Source organism: Egretta garzetta, unplaced genomic scaffold, assembly GCF_000687185.1.
Source record: "Egretta garzetta isolate BGI_Z169 unplaced genomic scaffold, ASM68718v1 scaffold271, whole genome shotgun sequence".
In the NCBI taxonomy this organism is placed as follows: domain Eukaryota; kingdom Metazoa; phylum Chordata; class Aves; order Pelecaniformes; family Ardeidae; genus Egretta; species Egretta garzetta.
The window spans coordinates 4,725,165-4,747,970 of NW_009258669.1; the positions used below are offsets into that span (position 1 = coordinate 4,725,165).

Here is a 22,806-nt window from a genome sequence, read left to right on the forward strand (position 1 = left end):
GCCCAGTTTGGAACTTTGTCAGATTACTTTGAAGCTCTGCGCAAAGAAAGCAATTTGGGTGAAAAGAGCAGCAATTCATTTTTCCCTGTTTTAAGTGGAGACTTCTTCACCTATGCAGACAGAGATCATCATTATTGGAGTGGATACTTTACATCACGACCCTTCTATAAACGACTGGATAGAGTCCTGGAATCCTACTTACGGTAAATACTGCCATCCAGTAAATTCATAACATATATCTTGGCACACAGGAGAGATGAATATATAAGTACTTTAAATCTGTTGGACAGATGGAAAAGTGTTACTGAAACGCACAGTTTAAGTTTACTTACAATAAGAATAGACTAAATGGCCCCCAAATGTAGTTCTTGTTACAAATATTAGTTGGTGTATCTGGTTTTTTAGTAAACTCACAGAAATGTGACATTTTTTCCATCCAAACAAGCTGTTCTAAAATATTTTTCAAGGTAGCAGCAAGTCCTGATTCCATTAAAAACAGCAACTTGTATGCTTTTTTATTTCTGTATCGGATCTGGGTAGCTGTCAGATCAATCTATCAGTATGGCTATACTGTGAACTCTTTTAGAGAGAAATACAAAGGTCCAAATTTTACAAGGGTTGTTAGAGTCAGATGAGAATTAGTTAGAAATATTGTGTGCCAAGTGATCTCAGATTGCAAGGTACTGCCCTGCTGAAAAGTGTTTGCATCTTCTTTAAAGAAAAAATTATTGCTGAACTTTTGTAATGGACTATTTAATTAGTTCTTGTAGCAGCTGTAGTTAAGATGCATTGTAAAATGATTTAACTGTATTTTAAGGCTCCAGAAAAAATCTGGGACAGATGCATAGGATGTAAACCCTGGACATTTCATCTATTTCCACCACTTGGAAACTCAAGTTTCCAAAAGATTGTTCTTCCAAGGATCCTTAGTCAAAGGACACTTTTTCTTCTGGAAGGATCCTTTAAAATACACCTATTGTAGTGCCTTTATGTGCTGTTCAGACATTTTTGTGCTAGAGAAATCCTTCCTTGAGGATTTCTTACTTTTGTGTGCTGTAATGTCTGCTGCAGTAGTGGAGGGAGCAAGAGAGGTGTGGAAAGTAGTGTTTTGGGAGCATGGGAAGTAGAGTTTTGGAGACACATACAAGTGCATTTCAGAAGAGAAACCTCCATATCTAGCAGAATTTGTTTTCCTTCTGCCAAGGAATCAAGCCTTTACTCTGGTAAAGCGGAGCTTCACAAACTTGGGACACAGCTCCTCTGTGGTCTGTAGTATGTTTTTCTTGTGATGAAAGTGGCACCCTAAGAATACAGAGTAAGAAACCTAAGGAAATGAAGAAAATGAGTGAAGAAATGAAAGCAGTAGAAAGACTTAAGAAATGTGTAAGGAGAAGTGAGATCAAGGGCCTGAGAGTAGAAAGGTGTTAGGGAAGAGACAGTGTAACATCATTTTGAAGGCATTGCAAAAAACAAGGTGGGGATCCCTTCAGCAGAAGAATGTAAAGATAATACAGTAAGGAGAAGTTATTGGAGGAGCGACTTCTGCAGTGTTTTAATCAGAACTTTGGAATGTTACAAGTGTTATGCTTAACTTATGTGCAAAACCAAGAATGTTAGAAGATTACATAGAGGTCATTTGTAAGGCTAACAATAATTAGGAAGTTTGACAACAATTCATAAATAGTTTACAAATGGATTATCAAGCATCACTAGAGATACGATTTTCTTAGAAGCATTTTCTTTTACTTACTGTATCGACATTAAAAATACTATTTAGCTCTGTTCTAATTAGCTTGTTTATGATAAGAATCTTTGATTTGCAGTGAAGACAGCCTTGTTTAATACTGCTACTGGAAAATACAAGTTATATAGAAAATGGGACAGATGGTGTCTTTATAAATTGAATTCCCTACTTAATTGTTTTTCATACTTTTGCCTAAATTCCTTGCTGTTTGTTAAAATGCACCAAGGATTTAATTTTCTTTTAGCTTCATCCTAGCCTATTTTCTCAAAATTTTTAAGTGTTTATTGTATTAACATTTTGCTGGTTTTTATTACTTATTTTGCAAAAAATTTCATGTGAATTGCTTTCAGCATTACTTGTTGTATTTACAACTTTACACTGTTAAAAGATTCTGTCATGTAAGAATTTGTTACCTTTAACTTCTAAAAAAGGTACTAAACATACAGGTAAAGAGTCTCATGAAGAAAACTAAACCTGCAGTCTTACGATTTAAAACAAAGCACATTTCTAAAAATGCACCTAGGAAGTTTTTCATCCTTTATTATCCTCTGTGAATGACGTGTAAGAACAAAATGTATAGATGTGTTCTTGTCAGTTTAATATCAGGGGTTTTGGCAGTTTTGCTTTGAGACCTGGAGAATATTCAAGGATGGCATATTAGCTGTCAGAACAGCAGAATTAGGGGTTTTGTCTTTTATTTTTTGTTTTCTTTAAAGTCAGAGGAAATATATTATGATCATATTTAATTAATAACACCCTCGCCCCAACCTTGTGATTAAATTTTCCACAGTTCTTTTTGAGCTAACTTATATCTATCTATCTAGTGTGCATATATAAGTGTATGTATATATATGTGGGTGAATGAACAGTGAACAGGAGATAAGTGTGTGTGTGTATTCTTCACCAAGGATGAATGCTTGTAGGTTCCAGCACTACCAGGATCAAGAAGTACTTTACTGCTACTTAATAGCCAGGAAACAATGTTCAACCGCAGGACCTGCTATGATGACTGGCCATTTAAGCAAGAAAATAGTTGGTTGTTTGGTTTTCTCCCATTTTTAAAAAAAGTTTTGCGTTTGAGCATTAAAGAAAGTGCATGAAATGTAAGGATTTGGTAATGGAGATTGACATCATTGCTGATTTGAGACATAACTGATTTTTTTTTTTTAATCTTAAGTGAGAGATGGATGAGGGGTGGATGGGTTGAAGTAGTTTGAAAGGTAATGAAATCAGTGACCAGAAGTTTGTTTAATGTAATAATGGAAAGGTGCAAAGAACAACAGCGTAGTTTGGGGCAAGTTAGGAATGCATTCTGAGCTCTCATTCTTTACAGGTGTGATCAAGTTAAAATTGTGGCAAGTCTGCAAAAAAGATTATTGAAATAATTCAGGAGCAGGACAAGAGCCACAGTGATACCTCTAACTGTACAGATGGATAGAAAAGACCACATCTTGAGAGTTCAGAAACCCTTGGAAAAATGATTTATTATTTATTTAGGTTACAGATAAAGTGGACCTAAAGGTAACCTAGTGTAGGCCTTGAGCAACCAGTGAAGTAAATTTAGGTCTATTTGCAGTGTCCCATCAGGCAGAGATACAATGACAAATTAGAACACAGTAGATAATCTGTGGTAACTGCTTTAGGTAATCTGTAGTAGTTTGAAACAGAGGTGAGAAAACCTTTAATATCTTTCTATAAAAGTTGTATATAGAGAGGTAAATGCTTACTTATAAGTTGAAGTGTTCTCTAATACAAAGTATCTTGTGGTTTCACATCTAAGTGTCTTTCATCTTTGACCATTGAACCATTCTAATGTTTAGAATAATACTGAGACTTGAAAGGAAAGTCTAAGAGACTGATATACTGGATGGATCCATAAAACAGAATTAGTTATTTTTCTGAAAGGCAAAAGTGTTCCAAGTGTCCCTTATAGATGAAACGGATTTAAAGTGAAGTTCTGGAAGCAGTACGAACTGAAAATGTACTTACTATACAGCTTCATTTTAATGTCACTTCTCTTGTTTTTAAGGTTGTTACCTTGCTTATAAATAATGGACTTCCCTATTTAAAAAAAAAAAACAACAAAAAAACCCCCAAAAAATCAAACAAACAAAACCCACCTGTATTGTGGGAAGGGAAATATAACCTGTGTTTTGAGGACTAAAATGTTGTGTTACTTTCTTCAAAGCTATAGTTGGGTCAGTGTTTAGTGGCTAAGTCAAATTTTTAAAAAAAGGTAAAACACTTTCAGACAGGGCTTATTCACTAGATGAATGTGCAGCTGTTGTCTTTTTACCTACAATATACTTCTTTTCCTTTCAGGTTAAGCTGTAATAGAAGAAAGTAGGACGAATGCATATAGGAACACTAAAGCACTAAGGAACACTAAAATCACAGTCATTAAGCTTAAGTTTACTAGTAATAAAAAAAAAAAGGAATTACAACTTTTAATACCTTGATTTTGTCTGTAGCTTCTGAGGAGTTATCTTACCTGTAAGAGCAAAATTTCATGCTATTCCTCAAATATTGACAATATAAAAAAACTTGAGCTGTTATATGTGTACCTTTCAGTTTAGTTTGATGCATGCTACTGCAGTTTTAACATAATTGTCACCTGCGTGATGCATAAAGACAAAGAGACCAAACTGAGTCCAAAGGTGTCTTTCATGTTAACAGTTAATATCAATGCATAGTCTGAAAACTCAAGTTGAAAATTATTAAAAATCATTAAATTTGTTGTACCTAGTTTAAATTTGAACACATGCACTCACTGACAGCTTGGATAAATGTAAAAGTTAAAGTATTTTCCTTTTTTTCTTAGTTTTTTTTATTTGCATGCCTAGAAGTTAGTTTTACATTTGTTTCAAGAACATATATTATTTTGCTTTTTTTGCTTTTTATTACATTAACCTATGTCTTCCTGATTTCTTCAAACACTTGAGAAACCTTCATTGAGGTCAAATAAAGTTTGAAAAGGAATCTGACACTTTTCAGACTTAACAAAAAAACTGTAACACTTTAGGAAAAGGAGATAGGAAAAAACTAACATGGTTTCCCAGAATTTCTACAGGCATCTTCGTTAATCAGATATTCATAATGACTGGCAATTATAGGGATGGGGTTTTGGGGTTTTTTTTGTAAAATAAAACCAGATTCTCATAAATCAAGTGAGAACCTAATGGTAATATTTCAGTGCTAGGCTTTTGCATAAGAAATAGGAGAGAAGAGGTCTGGATTCAGTCTAGGAGTTTTTGAATCCAGTGTTCTTGCCATTCAGGAGAACGTATAGTGAGCAGGTACAGGAACTGCCTTTAGGAGAATTTAGTTTGCTTAAAGTACAAATGGTGGAATAGATATTATATAGGATGTACAGATTAATATATTTCTTTAAGATAATTTTATTTGTTTAATAGGTTGCTTTTTGAAATAGAAATTTTAAGGCAGTCTGTCCTTACTGTATCATTTTAAGATCAGATCTGTATACCTCACACATTTGTGAAAATGGTATGTTACTTTGTACTGGTGTATTTTTATTTTAAACCTCTATTTTCCGTCACTGAAGCCTTGCAGGAAGCTTACAAGGTGTAAAACTAATTGATGATGAAGAGCAGCAGTGATTTTTAACTGTTTGAAGCTGGCAACAGGTTAAAAAGCACAACTTTAAGTTTTAAAAAACTCGCAGAACAAGGCATGAGGAAAGATGTAAAAATATCAGTTTATTCTTCAGGTATAATGCATGCTGGTTTTGCTTTTTAAACCTGTATATTTGATTCTTCTCTGCAATTCCAGGGCAGCTGAAATTCTCTACTCTTTGGCTTTCATACAGTCCAGTAAATCTGAGAAGATGGGTGTATTTCCTTCAGTGGATAACTATAAATTGCTGACAGAAGCTAGGAGGAACCTTGGACTCTTTCAGCATCATGATGCTATTACAGGAACATCTAAAGATTGGGTAGTTGTGGATTATGGCACTAGGTAATTTGTTATAAACTTAAATCTTAATTTCCCTTTGCTTTTTAAAAACAGAAGTATTTATTTCAGAGATATAGATTTGTTATAGCTAGCAGTGTACTCAGTCCTGAAAGTGTAGTGGGTCTCCACAAGTGAAGTGGATTTGATTACCCGTGCTTTTAGTTTACAAAATAGTTTTTAATCCTCTGAAGTAAGAATTTGATGTCCAAACAAAATTTCTGAAGTTTTGAAAGATGCTAGGTAGACATGATACTGAGGGTTCTTTAATAACAGGACTATTATTTTCTGCAGTAACTGTTACAGGAGTATAGGAGAACATTTTATATCTGCCTGTGCTAAGCAATGATCAAGAGACATGCTAATTTAAGCACATGTTCCTTGGAAAATCCCACTTCCTCTGTAACCTGCCTTTTTTCAATGTGGGAAATCTTTCTCATTTTGCCAATCTTCTACTTAATTTGTCTGTTACTTATTGCTATTGTATCTGGTGGGTAGTTGCTTTCTTGGTATTGACAAATTATTCTGCCAGCTACTTTGTGGAATTTTGTTTTGAAGAGGAGCGTGTGAGACATATATCTACATCCACAGACGTATATGCTTTAATTACGCATTTGTTCAGAAGATTATTACATATTGAAATGTTAAGCACTAGTAAATTTGAGGTAGGTGTTGGTAGATGGTTGGTGGTTAGAGCATGTCTAAATAATAAGTTCTTGGTTTAAATGCCTCTAAAATACTCTTTCTCAGTTTAAACTGCATTCATTACAGGAATTTTTAAATTCAATAAACTTGTTGATTTTTTTTATCTATTAAAACATAGGTATAATCAGGGTATAAACGTGCAATGCATTTGATTATATGAGAGAGTAAAAGAAAGGCTTTTTTCACTTTACAAATAAAATTTCACAGCTCTGTATTTAAGAATTTGTAAACCTTATGTCAGTTGAAGCAATGGAAATGATGGTAATAATTTAAATTTTTGTGTTTCTCATTGTTTTGCTAATCTTGCTTAAAGGCAGTCTCACCTATGTGACCATTGTTTGAGGCTTGTCTCTATTATAGATACTGGAAATCAAATATATATAAACCACAAATTTTCCTAAGATTAACATTTTTAAAAAGTACTTCGTATATTGAGAGTCTATGTTCTTTAGCATAACAATGGGGTGGAGATGTACCTTATTTTCAGTGTGCAAGGTATATATATAACGAAATTCAGAATATTTCTGCATTTTGCGGTCTCGTCACTCACTGCCACTAGCTGTTCTTAATTTTGTGCTATATTGATATTAAAGGTTACACTTATTTTTCTCATACTTTTAAGTTCTTTAATATTTTTAAATGTTAATGTTATCACATTGAATAAAAAAAATTAAAACTAACTAAGACTTTGAAATTTTCAACAGGCTTTTCCATTCAATAATGAACTTGAAGAAAGTGATAATTGACTCTGCTCATATTCTTATCCTAAAAGATAAAGGTGCTTATGACATATCAACTCCGTTCCTGAAGATGGTGAGCTATCTTCTGTGATTTTCTCCAAAAATGAAATGTGAACTATGTCTTTTCAATACAGTTTGAGCAGCCTGGGAAAAGTCAGAGTGAAATTTGCTGCTAATGACTGCTCAAAAATCTGCTACTTACTTCTGTTCGTATTAATTGAAGATATTGGAAAGTAAAAAGTGAAAGCTTCAGCTGTTAATGCTGAAAAAAACCCCACACATCTAAAGTAAATGGCCTAATTTTATTGCACTTTATTAATCACATAGTCAAACTAGGTGTTCTAATTGTCTTGTGGGCATAATTTTGCTGGCTTCAGTGGCATGCATATGATAAATGAATATGTAACAGTGTGCAGGCCTGTAATTTGACTTCACTTATCACTTATCAAATGTTGGAAGAGGAAAAGTTCCATCCTGAACATAAGCCTAAGCTGAATTTGCAAGACCAGGTCTAGACAAGACCTTGTGCTTTTTTCTCTGAGCTGAAATTCAAAACAGGAATCTACTGATGATAAAGTCAGCAACAGATCCCCACATATCATTTGAGAGTCACTTTACACAGAAGAGCATGTTGAAGAAACACAGTTGCTAATATTGTTTCTTTTCAAAATTTTAGTTTCTTCGCTTTCTGAACAAAAGCTCTCTGCTGTGATAACTAGGAAGTCTTAAGAAGTTTACCTAAGTCCATACATGTGGAATAGAGAGGAAACAAGATGCTTGAGTTTCTTTGTGCACAAACATACCAGGATTAAGACAGTCTTTATTTTATGATTACCTCACACTTCTAACATAGCTAACATGACTTATATTCTGCTGACTTAGATGTGTCATATCTTAAATTACTCTTCCAGTCATGTATATTTAAAAAAAATAATTGTTAAAATAGTTCTTTTTACATTTTATGACTTTGATACTAAAATATATGTGCATGATGCTTATATGTGCCTGTGGATGTGTGCTATGCAGATGCATGCCACAAATATGTCACTTTTCTCCTGGTTGGAAAAGCTGACAAAATGAATGTGCACCTTCATAAAGTAAGACTATTTTGAAGTCATTCCTGGAATGAGGTTTTCACTTCTGCTCTGAATAGTATTGGAGGATGTTGTGATGTTAAATTCTACTAAACTTTAAATGTTCCTGTTCTTTATGAATCTGGATTAATATCACTGGATTGTAGAAATACTAACTGCTGTTTAAACTGTGTATTGCCTAGGAGCATACTAAGTTAAACCCACTATTACCACAGTGAAAGCAGAAATGAAAAATGAAGTTCTTATTTCAATGAATTTATGATATATATAAAAACAGGAAAAAAGGTGATTACAGAAGTAGATTATGATTTATCTGTATGATATACAGTAACTGCAGTGTATCATAAACCTAATACTCCCACTGTTCTTTGGTTACCACAACAAAAAGGTTTTAATGTGGGATTTGTAGAATGCTAATGGGACAACTTCAGGATATTTACAGAAAACATTTTACAAACCTTGGGCAAGTAGAAAGTTCAAAGGCACTTGTTTTGAAATACCATCATGGTATTTTGGTGGCTGATGGAAGCTGACATCAAGAATTGCTCAGAGATAGATATTCAGAATGAATGTCAAGAGAGTTGAGAGAGACAAATGATGAAGACTGTAGGATTGAAAACGTTGGTTGTCTTTGAGCAGTGAAGAAAGAAAAAACACATGGTCAATGGAACAGAGCAAGAGACTATAGGAGCATCCCAGTAGATAGTAGATACAACCAGAGGAAAATTGCCCCTCTTGAAGCCATAAAAAAAGAAGTTGGAAATGAGAATTATGGAAGGATGCCAGAATGACATTGTGTGCACTGTGTTTCTGCTGTTCTTAGTTACACACAAAAGCATCACGGTTTTCTCAGCTGGTAACTGAATACTTTGTACATCGTGTTAAGTTTTACAGACTGTACATTAGTAAACAAACAAAAACTAGGGGTCACTTAGACTTGTGAAACAAGTCTTCAAGTAGTTTATACCACATAAAAATCATACACCCCCCAAAAATTTTAGTTCTTCTAAAATTTTCTTTTTGTACAATGTAAGGTAACAATGAGACCTGACAGAAGACTAAACTCTAAATCCTTGTGATAAATATATGGGTGTGTAGGGTTTCAGAGAGTAAATTTATAGCAAGAGAAATTAATATAAATTTGCAAAATTTGAAAGAAGTTGGTTGATTATGATGTCTTGTATGCAAAAATGGTGACGGTATCTAATGAGACATTGAATGAAAGCAAAGGTTTCTCAATGAATTGGTCAAGGTGAGCCTTTTTCTTTTGTCAGTCTAAAGTACTTGGTTTATAAACTTCTGTGGTAACATGCTAAAATAGCCTTCTGTTTATGGTATGGCTACCATGGTTTTGTATTTCATAAAGTTCATATAATAGAAAAGCTCATATATTAGATGTTTAAGTGTATTCAAAAGCAAATTCAAAGATGTTCTCTTGTAGGAAGATGTTCAGTCTTCCCAAGATTCTTTGCCACACAAGACAGTTATAAAGCTGACATCACAACCAAGGTAAATAATTAATGTATTACTTAGTGTCTAAGATTCTTTTAGCAATGTGTGTGTTTTCACTACCTAGTAGGCTTCTATGCCATTTAATATTTTCTAACTTTCACACAAAATAAAGATAAAATTTAAAAAATATTTAAAAAAAATGAAAAAAGGTTAAAAGGTAGTCTGACATATTATGCTAATACTAAAACTATGTCTAGTTGAAAGGGGACACAGCACTTTAAAACTATAGAAGTTTCTCAAACACCACTAATTCAGCTGCAGCAAATAAGGTAGTCTTGTTTAATGTATGCTTTTATAACATTGTAATCCTTAATAGATTATGCTTGAGAGCAGCCATAGAAAATTCTAATTAAACATAATTACAGCTAGCTTAATTAACACTGTGTGCAAAACCTTAGTTTTTATAAGGCCTAAAGATCACAATAAATAAATGCTGGATTGTCTTCAAAATTCAAGCAGAAGATAAACTAGGACACTATTTTCTCTTAACTCCAACTTCCCATTGTATTAACAGCACTTACTACTTTACATGCAGTTTTAGAGTATTCATTTGAAATTGACATCCTGCTATCCCCATGAACATTCAGTATCCAACCTGAAATAACTTAAACATTCATTAAAAGTCAATTATCCAAATAAAATGAATAAGATGCATGGATATGAGAACTGCTGTATTTGTAAATCAAGTAACACAAGATTTTTGCTTACAGAACAGAAGATTCAAGATTCATTCAAAAAGTAGTGAATGTTATTTTTGCTGATGTTAGTATTTTAATTTCTTTAGTTCTAGCAAGTGGCAAGCTGATAAAACTTACTTGCCTAATTCATGAAGGTGTCAGACTATTCAGCAGACTAACTGCTACTGTTAAAAGGTTCTAAAAAGATTCTTTGAAAACTGAGCAAAGTTGGGTCCTTGTGAGCAATTGGGGGAAGCTGTCTGCAGTCCTCTGAAGTATGTATATAATGTGTATGTATATGTAGTTTTAATATAATCTTGTCTCTAGAGCAGTCAGATGCATACATACTTTTTTTTTTTAATAGCAGTAGTATTAACTTATTGGAGTGTTAGATAGGTGCTAGTAGATTATCTTAAACTCGTCCAAAATGGTAAAAAACCTCGGGTGCCTAGCTATTTATTTAACTAAAACATTTCAACTTTTTAAAAATATATCCTCAGATAACTTCACTGGGAGAGGATTGTATATAAACACGTGGCTTGGAGGCGAGTTATGATGTAGACTTTCTTTGCCGTTTGAGGATAGCTTTAATGCTTTTGCTTTTTTTGCCTAGGTTAGCTGTTAAAATTTCCCTCATGCCCCTTCCATCCCCTGATATGCCTTTTGTTTGCATCCACTGTTCCACTTATCTCACTGCATAGCATGCCAAGTATTTTATGAATTTCAGGCATTTGCTTTTTTTCCCCCCCTTAGTTGTATGTTGAGTAGATATACATGTCAAGTTTTTTATTTTAAAATCAGTATTATCCTAACAGCCTTTTGCTGCTGTTCTCTAAGCTTGTCTTAACTAAGAAGATAACATTGGTAGATAATTGCTAATTTTAACTTGTTTGGTATTGTGAAGATATCATATAAAATGTGGTTGATGTTGCAAAGACTGTGTAATCAGAATTATGGGAGACAGAGGAAAAAAAATGTGAGGGGGAAGGGAAGGAGAAAGATTACAAGGGAATATTGATATTGCTGCCTGGAAACCTGTTTTTTTTTGTAATGACTTCCTGTTTGGAAACACTTTCAAGGCAATGTTAAGTTCACCCTACTTCATGTTTCCTTTCTTGTTAAAATTTTCATTTGAATGTGTATGTTCAATTATTTTTCTCTTATAAAAATGAGCTTAGTCTTTCTAGGCTTCTAACTTTATCTCTGGATGTAGTCTGAATCTCAACTAACATAAGTACTGTTGTGACAAGTGGTATGTAAGCTGAGACAGTAACTTTTGCTCAAATCTAGTATGTGAATATTATGACTTTGCATTTCAGTAGAATCTTAAATTCAACTTGATAAATTTATCATTAAGGATTACTGTGCTTAAACTTCAAAGTTTGAAGCTTCTAAGACAAAACTGGTTTTTCATTTCAAATTTTGAGACAGCAGCAGACTGGAAATACTGATTCTCAGCAAACCTTTATTATTTGGTTATCCTCTATTCATAATAATCTTCATTGTTCATGTCTGTAGCATGAAATCTCTAGATTTCTTTCTGTTAATGTGTTCTAATATGCCATTATGTGGGATAGAAATGAACTTAATGTTACTGGCAAGGTGTTACTTTTCTTTTGTTGGCTGAATATATGTATCTTTTCGTAGTTTTGCATTTCCATGTCAAGATTTTTAAAAATAGCTGTACTGTAAATTGATTATTCTTAAAAAAAAAAAAAAAAATGGTTCATATCTCCTATAAATTTAGAGGAACACTACTGATGGGAAGCTCATAAGATAATGGCTTTTTTAATCTGATTAATTACTCAATCATTTTCCTATTTTTTTTCTTATTTTACTGAGTGGATGCTGTCAATTTCAAATCTAATCTACTTTTCAACAGGGAAGTAGTTGGTAGTGTGCTTTTGCCTTTCTCATCCAGTCTTCCTTTTTGATGTTTTTTGTAAGGTGATCTCTTCATTGCTTGTGCAAGTTGTAGTCAGTAGTGAAAATGAATTGGACAGACTGTACAGGAGAGCTAGTACAACTTAATTACATGAGAAAAAGGAAAAGAGAAAAAAATCTTATCTTTCAGTAGTCATTGTTCTTCTAATATGAAGTAGCTCCAGATTGTTGTGTGATTGAGAAGTATTTTTCAAACTGTTTCTAATTGGGTTCCACTTTTAATATATTTGGTATTGTTCCTCCTCCTGTCCCTGCATCTCGTCTCTGTTGTGCTCTGTTGCCATCTTTTTATGAATCTGTAGTTTTATAAAAAAAAGTAATGAAACAGGTATGTAGAATATTTTAAATCTTACTGTGACTCTGCCACCTTAGAACAACTAAGTGGTCTTATGATCAGGCTTTTGAGTACTGGATTTATGGCGCATTTAATTACACTAAACGCATTTTCACCGATAAATGAGTTGCATGATTTTTTTTTTTTAAAGTTACTTCTATCTGAAAAACAAAGCTTTCATGAAATAATATCCAACTAGATATGGAACTACTTTTGTCTTATGTTGTAATAATTGTTAATTTCAGAACGCCTTGGAGGCAAAGCCTGTGAGTATTCTAAATTGGATACTGCATCACACTTCTGTGAGAGCCCTGTCCTTTGATATAATCATTGCTTCTTGGGAATAGTCTGCCAGAGGTCATGCTTCCCAGATGGCAAAAGACTTGTACTCAGTGGACTTGGGGGGCGGTGTGTGGGGTTTGAACATCTTGCCCATCCAGTTTAAGCTGTTGGCTGTTGATGAAGGGTGTGTCGACAGTGTGAAAGAAATAGCTAAGAAATCTTGACAAACTACGACGTTCACTGGAGACAGCATTGCAGGGGAATGTGATACATGACCAAATAACTGAATTGGCTGTCTGTACCAAGTTGGGTCTTGTAGTAGTATTGTTTCACACTACATGGTGAACCTAGGAGTAAATGAGACCTAACAGTATCAATCATGCTTTTTTTTTTTTTATTTTGTTTCACTTCTGAACGTTCATGTAGCTGGTTGAGGGGCTTCGTTACACATTTACAAGTATGTTGTAAGGCATCCCATCTGAACTGAAGATACTATGATATTGGAAGATTTTTTTTAAAATTGTTGATTTAGGATTATTATTAGTGCTAAAACAATAATACTTAATAATTTGCCCGCAAATTACTTTTGTCACCTAATTATAGAGGAATGGTATGATACCCGTCTTATCAGACTAGCTAAATAGTTTAGCAGACACATTTTCCACTAGTTGAAATATTCAGGTGTCCCAGGAGATTAATTCAGAGTAGGATACACTGTAATCAATGATTTCTTCAAAGACCTGTCAAAGCACCAAGCAGTTTAGTGACATCCACCTTATAAAAGAAAGATTCATTTTTCCAAACAGAGGATACAAAATAATCTGGGCTGTTATCCTTACTTCAATATCTATGAGCAGGTTTTGGCATAAGGTTGTAATTAACAAAGTTTTGGCATAAGTTGTGCTCATCCTGAAATTTGTGATCTTTTCTGAGAATGAAAATTCTGATTTACTTTCGAGATTTTGCATGTTGGTTACCTTTCAAAAATTCACTTGGCAGGTGTACCCGCTGCTTTCTCTACACAGCACAATAATGTAGAAATAAAAGCTATGTTATTAAGTTTACTGTGTGATAAAGAATAATATAAAATGGCCAAAAATTTTTGGCAGACTAGTGTGTATGTTACTGTATTTGGTTGGAAAATGACAGCAAGGATAACTTGCCTGAGAAGGAGACCTTGTTGGTATCATATGCCAAAAGGGAAAGCTGTCCTGATAACGTGAAGTAATTGATTAAATCTTCACACCAAAGGAACTGTGTCTTTCTAAGCTTAGAAGGTGACTAGATTGGGGTAATGTTTTAATATTCTCACTTGGCAACTTTAACTTTGGTGATGGGGTTTTTGTTGTGTTTTTTTTTTTTTTTTTAACCTGTGTTTCCCATATTGGTACAATCAATCTAAAGAGTTGTCCAATGTAGTTATAAGGAGAGGATGCTCTGACAGCATATGACATTTTAATAATATACATTTTAATTACCTTTTATGCTTGCATGCGTTCTGAGGTGTATGTATCTCTAGTTATAGGCTGAAACAGTTTTTAAAAAAGGCAGTTGAACCTAGGGTATTTTCAGTTGTCAATGAAGCACAAAAATCTTTAAAGACAACAAGAAAGGATACAGTAACATTTAAAATGAGGCTAAAAATATGTGTGGCAGTTTATACATTGTTAATAAGCATGCTTGTTCCCCAGGGGAGAAAAAAAAGAAAGCAAACAAACAACAAAAAAAAAAATGGAAAACAAACGAACAGGTTTAGTTTTTGTATTGGATGAAATAGCAATAGCAATATACACAACCTTGCTATGTTTTTATTAAAGTGAAACCTCTCTATTAGTAACTTTAAGGGAGGGGGACAAGATGAATGGTCATTCAATAAAGCTTTAAGACTCTCTTCTGTTAAGAAACAACAATTAATTAAGCACTTGTGTTCTCAGCACAGTAGTGCAAGTAGTTAAAAAATTAGAATACCCTTTGAAATTATAGGTGAAGAGCCGCACTTCTAGTTTCCAGTAGCCTGGCTTCTTAGGCAGCCTAATGATTTTTTTAAAAATTACTTTAAAGTGGTAATCTCAGTGTTCAGCTGCCTGATCAATTTCCTACATTTCAGGTGACCTGTAACTGCCATGAACATGTTCTGCTTGTAGTAAACTCAAGGTCATTTTGACTAAATTGACTGGATGTTTAAAAAGCATTGTCTTGATTTTCATGATGGAAGAATTGTTGCAAAGGCAATGAAATGCTTGGCTGACACAAGGTAACTCAGGCATCTGGATCCTGAGACATTAGCTAAAAATCATTCTGGCTAAAGTGGTTACTTCAAAATGAACAAAACTAAAAGCAGTATACATTCATTCTGCTTTATAGCCTAAGTTTAGCAACTACCTTTATGACCAAACCCAGAAAATTCTGCAGTGACAATGTCCAATGGGAGAGGAAGAGAGGGGTATGGAAGAGTTCACAGCACCTTGATCTCTTAATTCCCACTCTTTCTGTAAGGTCATAGCAGTTTTTCAGAGATTTCAATTTTTCCTGTGTGAGTTTTCTACTTCCTGTGTTAATTACACTACATGCAGGCTTATCTCAGAGCTGACTCCCTGCACTGGCAGTGGACATTTCACCAGAAGTTTATCTGGGACCTCTGAAAACAAAACAACAAATAAGCTGAGGGGTGAATGTCAGTTTTGATGTAAGGGATGGCTATTTAACACTGATCTGTCATTCATTTTTTGAGTTATCAGTTTACATTGTTAAGAAGGAAAAAGCAGCTTTGATTTGCAATTAATTGTACTCCAAAGCTTTCTGTGGAATGAATCTTTATTTTTCAAAAGTCAGTTTTGAGTGTCATGCTTCTGAATTCAAGTTGTTCTAAAAGTTGTTAAATTTCAAACTTTTAATAATTTTTCCTTGCATAAAATCCTTATAAAGCAAACTTTTTTCAGTTTTTGGTCTGTCTTATTGTTGATAAACCGGTGATGGTCTGTTCTAAATATTCTTGTTTACTGACTGTCTTTGAAATTGCAGTTGCAAAATTAAACCAGTACATAAGTTGATGCAGTTTGTAGTCTTTGTAGAATCTTTGTAGTTTCTCAAAACTACACAAATTTAGGGATTTTGGTTCAATGCACAGAATTTCAACAGGTTTTGTTGGGGTTTGCAGTACTAGTGCAATCAGATTGTGAAGGTGTTTGATACTTCAGTTGCTATAAAAATTGTAACATGAAAATGAATAATTCCACAGTTAGGTGTTACATGAAATTTCTGGATTCCTCTGAAAACACTGTTTGTAATGGAAGTGTTGTACGAAATGCAGAAAGAATAGATTAACTAAACATACTTTGGCGGGAGAAAAAAAATGGGTTTGTTTTTTCAAAAACCAAAGTGATCATGATGAAGGAATATGCTACTAAAGAACTGAATATAACTGAACGATCTGCATTGTATGCATGTACTTATTGAAGCAGTTTTGGAAGTAGAAGATACACATTTTCAATATATTAGTATATTTGTGTATTATTTCTTTTTTTTCCAGGCACTGGCCCCTTCAGCCTTTTTACTGGAGTTGCTTTGAGGCAATACTGTAGTTAGTCCAAGGCTCTCAAGGCACAGACTGAAGTGATATGGCATACTTAAAGTCTTTCCGCTCTTCTGAACCAGATTTTTTTTCCCTTCTAAATGCAGATTTATAAAGCCTACACTACAAGAGGAACAAGGAAAGGATTTTAGTGAAGGTACTTCCTGATCCTGAAAAAGTCAGGGGGCTTCAAGCCCATCTTGGACTTCAGAACACCTCACAACTTTGTGGTAAAAGAAAAATTTAAAATAGTGCCTTTGGACTTAATCCTTTTATCCTTACTTGGAGAGTAGTTATGTGCTCCAGATTAGGATATGTGTGCCACTAGAATCCATCCAAATCATAGGAAGTATGTGTATCTGGCATATGTAGTAGGTACATAACATTTTAAAAGTCTTGTCTTAGGTTGTTGTTGGTTTTTTGTGTTCTCAAAATTTATAGTTCTTGCTGTGCTGTTGTCTGTGTTTATCGTGAATGCTGTTTTCTTGAGGGTGTTCCATGGTTTGTTCTTGAGAAAACCACACAAAGGTCCTGTTTCCTCTGAGAGTAGTGGGATGGAATATGTGCCTATTGTCTGACTAATTCTCTGCCTTTTGCATGAGCAATGGATATTATAAAGATATATATGCAGAGTTATAAAAAGAGAATTGATAGGAATGTGTGTGTGAGTTTTCTCACCATTAATAACTAATCTGAAGTTTGACTTTGCGTTGTCAAGCTAAGATAATGGAACTTTTTTTTTTAAGCACAGTATCATTGTTTTTAATTATTTGTATGTTAATCAGAACTGTCAGCTATTACTGGGTTTGGAAAGTATGTGTAATTTTAACACAGATGTATTTCTAAACTAAGCATTTAACTTCCTCTTCAAATGCTGTTATAGCATATTTCTATCTTGTTAGTCAAATTCTTGTGAATTTACTTATTTATTGATACTATCTCTTTTATTACTTGATGTCAGCGTTTGATTTTATAATGAAAAGCTGATCTGTGAGTAACAGATTCTGTTTCCACCTTTTATACCTTATGAAAGCAACACAAATTTATATACATTATGTGCTTGTTTCAAGTTGAGATTAGATTCCTACTAATTCCTCTGCAGGACTTTTTCATAAACTGCAAAAGATGACTTATTTAGGAAGAGACAAAAATCTTAATATTTGTTCATATATTATATTTGGTTAAATATATTCAAGATTAATATTCTACTCTATAATAAACAGTTTAATTGGGTTATAAGAGGTGCTGCTTAGATGTAAACCAATTTTAGGTTTTTTGTTACATCTGTGACAGTATTGATACTCCCAAATTCAGATTCTTAAATTTACAAGAAGTTTAGCCAGATGTGATGTAGAGGACCATATTAGCATTATTTATCGTATCCAATTTAGTTGAAAAATCTCCTCAAGAATTTATCTAGTTAATGAAAAGCCCCTTGGTAAGGTATTGGAATCTCCTTTTGAGGACAACTTGCTTTTTTCTGACTATATGGAGAACAGTTTGCTTAACTTCAACTTTTATTAAACCATCCATATTCCCACTCCCCCATATTTCACATTCACGTCCTACAGTATATCTCAGACTGCAGCTCTTTATTCATAAGGTTTTCCTCACAAAGGACTTTTCTGTTTAATTAAATGTCTAGGATTGTATAGTTATGAACGCTAATGGTTTCAGCATCTGCAGTATCTTGAAGGAAGTGTACATTGAAGCTGTAGCAGTTATTGAAACTGTGTTGTAATATAATTAGGTGTGTTGATGCAGTATAAAGCACACTTTCACTGTAGTTTCATTTGGTGCTCTGAGCTTAACTTGGTATAGCTTTTTGTGAAAATTCATTCTCATGATGTGCAGGTTAAATTTAAAAAACAACCACTAAACCAAACAGCAATATTGAAGTAGATCTCATCCCCTTTCTTTAAAACTGGAAAGCAAAGAAGCAGGCTTGGCATCATGTTTTAATTCCACACTTTCATTTAATTTCTAGTCAGGTTGTTGTAAATGCATTTTTGCCAGTGCTGCCTTCGCTCAGTTAATAGACTGACTTGCTGGTTGCCTAGTGGTTAAATGTTCATTGATAAATATTGGATATCACATAGCATTCAATTTATGTCTTTGCGTATGCGTCTGAGCAGGGTGCAGTTTTTTGTGCAAAGCGAGGCCAAAAACAAGCAAGAAATTCTTTAGTTCAGATCATACAAATAGAACACAATTTGTGATTTTTATCAATCATGCTAATAGAGTAGAATGTAAATAGATTACAAAGTTGAAGTCATACTGGGAACAAACACTCTATATAGGATTATAATTTAAAACTATCATAGTAAACTGGAGCCAATATTCTAGTCAAAGAATGAAATTAAGCAGGCAGGTGGAAGTACTACACACCACATAGTAAAATAATGTGGGGACTAACCAAATAGACATTAGTGAAGCAGAAAAAGACTAGGCATTACAGGAGATCAGATTGAGAATTACTTCTATGGTGTTAGAGGCAATTTTGCTTTTGGATGATTTAAATGGATGTGTTCTGTGTAAAATACAGCTGAAAGTGTGTGCTACGCTGAGCAATGAAGGCTTCATCAAAAATACGGTACCTAGTTTTAGAAAACATACTTCAAGAGATGAGACTTGGAGAAGGCTTAACAGGAAAACAAGAGTACTAAGCTAAAGAAAGTGATCAAAGAAAATTTGAAAGAGTATCATGTGTTTAGTTTAAAAAGGCTGATAATGAGGAACATAAATCTATAAATATATACAGGTTTGTTTCAAAGAGAATCAGTTGTATAAGGGTTGCAGTGGAAAAAAGGAAGATGTAATTGGAAGAAATGTTGTTTATTGTAAAATAAATAAAAATGTAATTTTATATTAGCAAAAAACGGGTGCTTGAGCTGTGGAAAAGTATAAACAGATTTGGACAGTTTTCAACAGCAGTGATCACAGCATTTGTCAAAGGTTGTCCTATTGAATTCTCGTTCTGATTAAGAGGTTAAAATACAGCAACCTTCTAATCCACTGTTTTTTTTAATTAATATCTAGATTTGCCTTTTGTCTCTTGAATTTAGTCTTGAGAGTCATAGCAAACCAGCATATTTTGCAGTATCCAGCATGGCCTAAGGTTATGGGATAGTCTGTTTAGTACATACTGTCTTTCATTTGACGAACTGGAATAAATGAGAAAAGTGGACTGGCACACAAGACCTTTCAGTGACCTGAAATGTTACCTGGTGTTTGTATGAGAACTAGTTGCTCTAATGAGAGAACAGGTCTGCTTACATCTGCTGTCCCTAATGCACAAGCACAGCAATTCATGCTCAGTTTGTCATACAGGCAAAAGGAATTTCCTGTTTAGGAAAACAGTTTTTTTTTTCTCTGACAAATGTTGTTTGGGAACTTGGCAGATCTGCTGTAAAAGGAAGAATGTTTCCATATCGCTTTTGATGAAAGAGCTGTCTGAGTGCTGGGTACTTTAACAGTTTTACACATTAAGTGTTTGCAGAGTAATAGATTTATTTTATTTTTTTTTTTTTTTACTACGGGTAGGTAGGTTTCTGATGAGGTGAGAAGTGTTGAGTAGAGTAATAGATACTTACATTAGCATCAACAGATCAGTTCTCTATAGGAATGCAAAGGTCAAGATATTTCCTAATACTGGAAAATTCTGGATTTTCCCCTTGGCTGTCCCCTCCTCCTGGTATGTAGCATATACGGTATATGTATGTGCATGCATCCAGTTACATTTATAAAAGAAATATCCTAAATCCCTAACACAGGACTTAAATTAGTTGATATGGTTTGACATGGAAGGTATTTTCCCTTCTGGGGGGAAAAAAAAAAAGCTGATTCAGAATTATTCTATTTTATGGCTATTACTGGTTTTGCTTCCTTCTGAATATGGACTAGGAAGAAAATTAGTTTTGGAGTATGATATGGACATGTATATGTGCATATCTCTTCAAAAATACATTAAATAATTCCACAGGAAATTGTGGACCTTTAAACTCAAAACTGACAAATTGACTTCCACATTCTTTGTTCCCTTACTTTTTGGTAGGGATTGCCACTTCTAAAAGAAAGTTGTGAACCAAATGTCATTGATAATAGTTCAAGATACACAGAGGCTTAGAGTTCTGTGTTTTGAATAACACATATTAGAAAAAATATAATTTGGATGAAATGAGGAGAACTTTTTACATTTCAGAAATAAATGTTCGTGTGGCAGAGGGGGAAATGAGGGTAGTTCTAAAACTGCAGAGTCAAATTTTCTTTAAAAGAAGCATGAATTAGACTTAAGTATCTTTGGAAATTGGATTGGTCACATGATTTTCATGCTTGAGATTTTGAATGACTTTGTCCAAAACTTCCGCTGTTACCTAAATTTCTTGATAAATAAATGTTGAATAGGACTGAAAGTTGTCTTGAAGTGCTAGGAAACATATAGTTTCTAAAGCTCAACTTAGTAACTGATACAAGAGTTGCAGAAAAAAGCATTTATCTTCTGTCAAGGGGAATATCACAATCATGAGCCTGGACAGTTGGCTTTTGATTAGTCTTGTTCCTAAAGCAATATTAAGAACATTGTTTGGGATACTAGAAAATGTCTAATTTTTGAAGAGACAGAGGATCAGCATGATCAGATGATTTCAGATGATATCCCAAATCCCTTTTCTTAAAAAAAAAAAAAAAAAAAAAAAATTGTTGATTAAGGACACTTCAAGTTGTACATATAGCATTTATATGTGGGGTTGTTTTTTTTAAGCTTCCATTGTACAGCACCAGTCACAAAATTCAGATTTTTTTTCATGGTATTTTTGGCAGCTACCGTGGCAAGCACTGCTTTACACAGTTTAAATACTAATCCCCAATTCATTTCCACCTCATACACATCAGTGTTTGCTAATTAAACAATGTTACTGTCTACTGACTCTTCTCACATCTTTAGAAGTACTTTTTTCTTTCATGTTTTCAGCTAGGGAACAGTTTAGATTCTCTCCTGGCCCCCCAGTTAGTGTCTGGAGAGTTTTTGTTTTATCGTCCCAGTAGGATGACTTTGTTTAGAGAATTTCATTTCTGGTTAGAATTCTAAAATCTTAGTGCATCAAAATTCATCAACTGCCAAGATCTCAGAATACCTTTCTAGTTGAATTCTAGTTTGTAATCCACCAGTCCTGGTGATTTTTAACATATGTAGAGTTACTTCAATTCTTTTTCTGTAGGGCTTAAAACATTTCAATGTGTATTCATGATTTTTGCCTCCCTTTCACTCCCCCATCCCTTTGACATTTCAGGAAAACTTACGTGCTTCTGTTTGTTCCTTTTCAGTATTCTGTGGAAGAGTGTTGATGTAGTACATAACTTGGCTTCATGGCTTGTATCTTTTCTCAATCTTGGATGTACTTGAAGCAGTTTTGCTTTTTTTACCACTTAGCTGTTTTTTTAGCTTAGCCTCTGTAATAGAAGAGGGAAAGCAACTAACCAGCTTCGAAGGTGCTGTTCATGTAACTTTGCATTGAAATAATGCATATGTGCCCAGAGAAATGGTTCTTATGAGTTATAATGGGAAATGCTCTAATCCGTCTGCGAAGGTTTGTCAGAGAAATTCTAGTAAAATTGATCAGCCTGAGCTGGAGTACCTCAAGGAATTGGTTCTCAAAGCAAACTTGAATAAAGGTCCACCACCAAGCAATGTTCTAAGCTGTTGTGAGTCCAAGTGTCCTGAAGAGGTGGTCTTCTGAATAATCCTGTCACTGATTATCCTCTGACGTTTATTAGTAATGAATTCTGGTTTCTCACATCAGTTGAATGCATCGCTTGTGAAGGCAGCATTGAATGAACTTGAAAAGAATATAGTAACTGTGTTTCAGGTGTTACCAGTAAATGTGTTTATGTATCAATATATATGTCTGCCCATATGTTTATGCACATCAGTGAAACAAAAAGAACAGTGGTCTGAGATACTCTTAACATTTCATTTTAAGAAACAAAATTTGCAATAGCATTCTTCTAGGAGACCGAGATTAGAGTTGTTTATTCACATTTTCCCTGTGAGTATATCTATAGCAGTTTATGTGTTTTCTTGATAATTTAATAAAGAAAGTATTTGAAATAAGAATGAGGGGTGGCTTTTTTCAGCTCTGGCTGAAAATGTTTCACAGCAAATTAAATAGTTACTACAGGAAAGACTAGTCAGGTTACTCTTTGACGCTTGAATGTATATGTTTAATAGAAGGGTTT

General features: G+C 33.9%; 1 protein-coding gene across 3 annotated transcripts in view; it reads left to right on the forward strand.

Moving 5' to 3' along the window:
* MAN2A1 (mannosidase alpha class 2A member 1) overlaps positions 1-22,806 on the forward strand; it is a 112,297-nt gene that overhangs the window by 37,883 nt on the left and 51,608 nt on the right. For all 3 annotated transcript variants that reach the window (XM_035888471.1, XM_035888469.1, XM_035888470.1), the window contains 4 exons: positions 1-203; positions 5,534-5,719; positions 7,123-7,231; positions 9,694-9,761. In XM_035888471.1, coding sequence (XP_035744364.1) covers positions 1-203; positions 5,534-5,719; positions 7,123-7,231; positions 9,694-9,761 — 566 coding nt within the window. The remainder of the gene's footprint in view (positions 204-5,533; positions 5,720-7,122; positions 7,232-9,693; positions 9,762-22,806) is intronic.